We start from the raw sequence: 7,234 nt of genomic DNA, 5'->3' as shown, positions 1-7,234 counted from the left end.
ATCCTCGCATCTTCTGCGATTCCACTGGTTGTTATACGCCGTACTTTCCGTAAAAAAAAATCTGGTATTCATTTTCAATAGCTTTTCCATTTTGTTTGTATTATTATTATTTTTTGAGGTTTTTTAATTGGGTTTCAGACAGGATCGGCGGTTATACAAAAAGTTGAGATTTTCTTGGTCGGAAGCCCAACATAGGTTTACTATAAGGAGAATCAATAATAAAAAGGGATGCCTTAAGTTAGAGAATGGTATGGGACTACAAAGCGTGCACATACGTAGAAACTATGAGTCGAGGTGTGCAGAGCAGGGACAGCAGAAGTTCAACCAAACAAACCTGTAATATTAGAGGAAAGCAATAAACTTCCATGCTCACGTGGTGTTCCATGGATATAGTGAGCTTTGGTGACAGTCACCGTCACGTGGCTACCATTCCTGGCGCCCAGAACTTCCCCGTATGCTTGGCATCTGTACAACGTGTCCACATTACTCGCTACAATTGGGATTGATGCTGAAGTGGTGAAGGTGTTCACCGAAAACTCACCTAAACACACCACAAAATACAGAGCTATGTCATTACTCTAGCTGAGATCAGAAGCCAACTGCATGAACTTGCCAAGCATGGTGGATATGTATTGCCTACAAAAAAAATACTGGCTTGGCAGAGCTTGTCACAAACCCAAGTTTTGTAATATGCTCGTCTTGGCTGGATTTACCTGTGGAGATAAGTTCATGAGAATACTTCTTCCCTTAAGTAAGCAGCTTCATGAAATGTATGCCAAATGAAAGAGACATTCAAGCCTGGGACAAAATAAAACATTCAACTAGTGCAAAGACGTTTCAATTCAGTGACATGGTGCAACAATTTACAGACTTTTTGCAATCTTACATGGGGAGTCAGATTCAGTAACCCAGCTTACTTGGTTTTACGGTGAACCTGTCGCTGATGAGTTGTGTGTCACCGTCACTGTACTCAAGCAGCCATCGGAGAGCCACGGCAGGCTTGGCATCCCGTACGGTGCAGGTCAGGCTTGGTTTCTCGATGTCGTTTGGCAACTCTGCCTCGCACGCACTCTCGGAGATGCGTTGAGTGCATTGAGTCACGTCGGGAAACGGCTCTGTGGGAGATACTACACGACATATAAACACAAAATACCATTGTTGATAAAATTAGGATACGAGACTTCAAAGCAACACCACAATCTTTCACAAGATGACAACTCTTGACCTTGCCAGAAACGTTACATCTCTTGCATCAGATTCTAACAACCAGCATGCAGTTATTGGAAAATCTACTGTTAACCAGCAACTATTAAGTGTTGTCTTGAGAAGCAGTAACTTATATATTTAACAGAAAGTTGCTCAGTCCATGTGGATAATATATGGGCAATAAAGGCCTAAAAAGAACAAAATTTGTTCAAGTCAGACAATTTAATTGATCATAAACTGAATTGAAATTAAATAAACGGAAATTACGAGGCAACGCACAGGCACAGCGTTTGGGTGGCGTAATTATTTTCCGCCTTTTTCAGAGATTTTTCAAACCTTGACTTTCATACCCAAACTGCGCTGATAGGCTAAAACTTGATCACTTCCCTAATTTGCTACCGACCATTATGGAATTTGTTAATCGCTTCAGCAGATGAATTAAAGTTTGTATGCATATTGCCCTGGACATGGTTAACTCACTAAAAAGGTATAGGGCTATACAAGCGAAATACAAAGATGGGTAAATACTCAGAAAAATTGAAGGTAGGAATGAACATTCCTCTCGAAACAGAAAAGTTCACAGGTTGGAGGCAAACAAGCACAAGGAATTCCAAAGAAATACAGCGCGTGGGAAAAATAACTTATTTACTAATCGCCAACCCACTCACCTTTGACACCCATAGTCACATGTCCATCAAATAGCATTCTTAACTTTGGTTTGACCCTGCAGTAGTAGGTCCCTTCATATGAGTCGGTGACGTTCTCAATAACCAGAGAGAAGTTCCTGTTGATGTCATACACGCCCGCCGGGATGCCGTTTTGTGGAGCGACGTTCCCTTTGAAGTAGGAGATCAAGATGTTTTCATCGCTCATTCTGGGGAAGTACCAGTACATGACTTCGATCTGATCCAGTGGGATTTGTCCGGAACCGACGAGAGGGCAGGACAGGATGCCAGGGTTGCCTCGCTCTAGGAAGCTGATTTCATCTTCGATATTATTTGCGCTAATGCGAATACCCACCACGGCAACAACTGCAACGGGGATAATAATGGATCTTATGGGCTCCGTGCGCTAGCAAAGAGGGCGCCCTTTTACCTAGCAACGACGTCCCATGGGCGCGCGGGACAGATACATTTCGCTGGTTGACGTTCACCAGGGGATTTGTACGCATGCAGGCGCCCCCCCCCCCCCTTGAAAATTTGGCATCCGGAGAAAAGCACAGCAATATGAGTAACTTAGCTGAAAGAACTTAAAGTTCCTTTTTTCCCGCGATTTTGTGCGTATTTTTCACCGAAACTCTATTTTTTCGCGAGTGGCTGTTTATTAACGTCCCTTGGAAAGCGAATAGCGGTAGTTATTGTGTAATCTAGCCATGATGTACGCTTTGAACAGCGCCACCATGGGAAGATGGATTCCAGCGCCCCCACCCCCCCCCCCCCCCCCCCCCCCCCCCCCCACCACCCTCCCCCATCCCCACCCACCCACTACTTGATTTCACGAAGGGTGGGTTGTCTGGTGCAAAAAAACCATGTCTATACCTTTCTGCACGGATGACATTTTGGGCGCCCCTCCATTTTAACCTTAAGACCCCCCCCCCCACGCCCACCGGGATGAGGACCCTGGCTACGCCGCTGCCGGTCCCCCGCCCAATTAAAATTTGAGAAGCCAAAAATGTGCTTGTTATTGTTAGAAACGCATTGAGCGTCCCTCCAAAAAATAAGGGCCCCCCCCCCCCCTTAAGAGGTGCAAATTGGACCCAAATTACCCCACTGCCTCTAGCTCAGTATTGGTAGCGTTGCGGTTGGACGAAGGATTTGACAGAACTTGAGACCACTATGTCTTCTTGGCCTTGATTCGTTACGCATGCGCACATTCGTATGACCTGACTGAACTGCGCAATTGCTGCCTTTTACCAAGAATTATCCACAGGTATGTTACGTGTGCTTGGATCACACTGAAATTGAGCATCATGGCTATGGGGAAAACAAATAGAAAAATGTTATTCATAAATACCTAAGACAGTTAACGCATTCCTATTGGTCGAGAGCCCGTCACGTGGCCGGTATTAAACGGATGATAAGCTCTGGCTGCAAGACCGCCAGAGCTTATCGTGCATTCGCACTTGTTAATACTCCAGATAAGGCAACAATCTTTTGCCATTTTTATTTGTTGAAAGCCACAACTCTTTAACACTGCCTGTACACATTAGCACATGGAGAATGCGGAAGGTCCGTGAAATTTATTTTCTTAGAACACATTTTGTTCAACTTTTTACTCCTCTTATTAAAATGTATGGAAAACTATTTGACATCCCTTTTTGGTTAATTTTATTGAAAAGTGCATTTCTTTAAACATTTAAAATTGTCCATGCTTTTCCAGACAACTGAGGGCGCCGTTGCTGGAATGTCATTTCAGGAAGACACGGATCAGTTTAGCGGTTTACTGTTCAAAATGTGAACACAAAACTTTGCTCATTGAAAACATCGGTGAGAAAAGTTTGCTCACTGGCTTGCTGCTAGACACACTTGAGCGCAGACGAGAACAATTGAGCATCGCATTCGAAAATCTTTCAAAAAAATCAAAACTTGAGAGTCTAGATCCGCAAACAAGGTCAACATCTGGCTACAATCTGAGGAACTCAACAAAATTAAATGAACTCAGTGCAATACCTCCAGATTTAAGAACAGTCCTGGGGGGATGTGCCACATCTGATCAATATTTTGAACACAACTCAATAGATACATATTTATTGTGTCTATGATAATTTTGCGGCACTGCAAACCAACGAAATTCATTGCACTAAAAGTGTTTAGTCCTTCACTTTCATAACTTTTGTTTTCATCACTCGCATGAAATTGCTTCGTCCTTTTTTTTTGCACCCTCTACATAGAAACGGTCTACATGCTTCACGTTGAACCACCCTTTTTCATTAATCTTTAGATATCCCTTTTGTCGAATACTTTTTTTCTTAACTGAACGTAAAACTATATATGTTCACTATTGCATTATTGGCTCGCTCTACGGCCTTTTTAAAAAAAAATTGTATAACGCTGTGTGCAAATTTTTGAACGTTTTATATTAAGTCTATTCTCTTTTTTATGTAAACAGTACAAATGTATTGTTTTCCCTAATTCAGTCTTTGGCTGCGATGGAAAATGTTTTTAATACACCATGAATAATATAGGTTTTCCCGGACAATTTTGGAAAATGTGTAAATGAATTTGTAAAAGAAACATTCGTTTTCGTGCGAAATAGAGTGAACGTTCCAAATCCCTGTTTCTATTTAACAAATGATAATTCTATTTCCATAAAGGTGCATTCAGTCGTAAAATATCAGCGTACTATTTCCCGAATGTGCACTGCATTTAGTATATTAACATTTCATTTTAGCGCGAAATCGAAGGCACATCCGCAATCCTGTATTCCTTTTAATTTATCGTCAATCTATTCGCTAAATTTGCAGCCGATTTCCCGCGCAGTGTTATAGGCCTATGACTGGCCAAGCATTGGATTTCATTTATGTGTTCACGAAAGTAACATACGAGAAATGTTTGATTGAATGATTGAATGTGTGAATATTCATGATGATTGAACTAAACCAAGTCGTGGTGTATATAGCCTTTTGAAACAAACAAACAAACTATTGTGATAAATCGTATATAAAAACCTAAGCGAAGACAATCGTCCTTTTCCCCCCCCCTTTTTTTTATTGATTAGCATTTGCCACAATAGCATCATAACCAAGCAATCGAACTGATAAAATGAGAGAGAACTTTAAGAAATACAGAAAGACATTAGAATACAATTAAGACAAAGATCCAACAATAAAATGGTCCCGGATATCCCCAGTACTATGACACGTGATGTTTTTCCTCTACCGTCCCAATAATATGCCTGCAAGATTATTTCGGTAAGATTTATATCTTTTTAACATTTCATTTGCCTATTTCAAATAGGCATTTTGTGTATATAAGAACAAACACCTTATTGATCAATTAGGCTTACCGTACATTGATTAATCAATCAAAGCTGTATCATGGTTTTGTATAGGCCTGTATACTTGATTTAAATTGAATGCAGAATATACGAATTTAAATTACAACAAATGAAAAAGAATGTTCCATTCAGCCTGTGCCACAATACAAAATCGATTTTCTGCGAACTATAGATTGCAGTACGTATTTGTATTTGAATAATGAAAATTAAAATCGAATTCTAGTTATTGCGAAAATGAAACCAGGACATGCGTCGTTCCCAAAATTAGAGCGCCAAATTGAATTTATGTTTTACAAATTCAAATGCATATTTTCCAGAATTGTCAGGAAAACCTATAATAAAAAAATAATAGTATTAATGTACTGACACAACAACGAATCACCAAAGGAATGAAAATTTAGGACAACAAAGTATCAAAAATTCTGGAAACTTTTTGTGCTGAAATAGCTGTAACATGAAGGTTTCTGCCTGAAATGACATCACCCTTTTGCTCATGAATATCGAAATTCGCATTAGTGTAAAAACCAAAATGGAACAAAATACCCTTAAAGTGGCAAAACGAAAATTGTAAATAAGGTAAAATTGGATACAAAGGCGTATTTTCGAGGATTGCATTAAAAACATACATTACATTGGTTATTTAACTTGTTGGATTACGAACCCGCCGACTCTGATTTACAATTTTAGAAAATTACTGTTATTACTGCGCGCTTTCTTTTTTTACATTTGGGAAACAAATATAGGTAATTGCAATTTTTATTTTTTCTGAATGAACGCAGTATGTTGCGTAAATTGAAAAACCCAAAGGGTTTTCTGATTTCATTTAATTCAAAAGTGCAGCCCATATCGTGGACGTATCCCTGTTATCCGACCCAATTGCACGCACGCAGGACGCTGATCACTTTTAATACACGATGGAGCCAGCGCGCAGTAACCCCCCCCACCCCCCCCCCCCCCCCACCCACCCACCCACCCCACCCACCCCACCCACCCCCACCACCCACCCACCCACCCCGCTTTTTGAAATTCCACGGTCGGGCAATATTTTGATTTTAATCCCCCATTCCCAAAGTCCCCGGCACAGATTTACGCCACCGCTTTTTCAACTCAGTCTCTGAGTCCGGCCCCCGTGCCTCACAAACAGCGCGGATACATTTTCAGTGTACACACGTACATACAACATTGCCACGAATCCAACGCGACGGTACATTTTGTATCCATCCGCATTTTGCTTACATTATAATATAACATTGGACATCTATTAATATGTAAATTCTGGGGAACAGCTCATCTCAGCGCATACACAAACAGCACGGATGCCAGCTTCGTTTTCGACAGTACATGCGTGTAAATGTTGGCACAAATCCAGGGAGAGGGTATTTAGACTTCATTTGCGTCCGACTGCACACATATTTTCTGGATCCCTTATCGGTACCCCTACCCCATGCAGGCGGCCTCCTGGGGCGCGTGGGCCGTAAATTTTACAGGTGTTGATGAGCCAAACAAGTCTAGCTGAGCCTGGAAAGTGAAAACGCCATGACAGCTGCAGCGGGGAATTACGTACATGTACATTTACATAATAGCTGTGTGAATGTGTGCTTATATATAGCGCAAACAACTACACACACGATCTGGTCAAACCTCAACTTACTTCAGATATTTGCCAGTCCCGCGCCAGGTGAAGATTGAAGGAGACACATCGGTTGAAAACAGGTTGTTGTTTTTTTTACCGAACAATAATTATTGCTAGCCTAGCTAGCCGCGTTTTCCCCCGAAAATGACCTTGCCTGAATACATACGGACCTATTTTATTCAAACACGAGGGGTGCTCGGCCCAAGTACAAGCTGAAAGTAGGCTATAGCAACATGTTCGTTTCGCTTATCATGGTTTTACCAGCGATTTTTTTTTTCAGATCTTGTTCATTATCGGCCATTCAATTTCACGTGATTTTCACACATCAGTTCTGATCAGATTGGGGTTTCGTGTTCATTGTCTGGCATTCGATTTTAATTTTTCGGTACCCAGGATAAT

General features: G+C 41.2%; 1 protein-coding gene across 1 annotated transcript; it reads right to left on the bottom strand.

The window, feature by feature from the left end:
- Positions 1-241: 241 nt before the first annotated feature.
- Positions 242-2,763, bottom strand: LOC119726356. Its single transcript, XM_038198012.1, has 4 exons — positions 2,745-2,763; positions 1,875-2,237; positions 918-1,127; positions 242-541 (listed from the first exon to the last, which is right to left on the bottom strand). The coding sequence occupies exons 1-4, from the start codon at positions 2,761-2,763 to the stop codon at positions 321-323; spliced, it is 813 nt and encodes a 270-aa protein (XP_038053940.1). The 3' UTR covers positions 242-320.
- Between the last annotated feature and the right edge of the window lie 4,471 nt (positions 2,764-7,234).

Source organism: Patiria miniata, unplaced genomic scaffold (assembly GCF_015706575.1).
Source record: "Patiria miniata isolate m_02_andy unplaced genomic scaffold, ASM1570657v1 HiC_scaffold_2, whole genome shotgun sequence".
NCBI classification, from domain to species: Eukaryota; Metazoa; Echinodermata; class Asteroidea; order Valvatida; family Asterinidae; genus Patiria; species Patiria miniata.
This window is presented reverse-complemented; position numbering and strand designations above follow the sequence as displayed.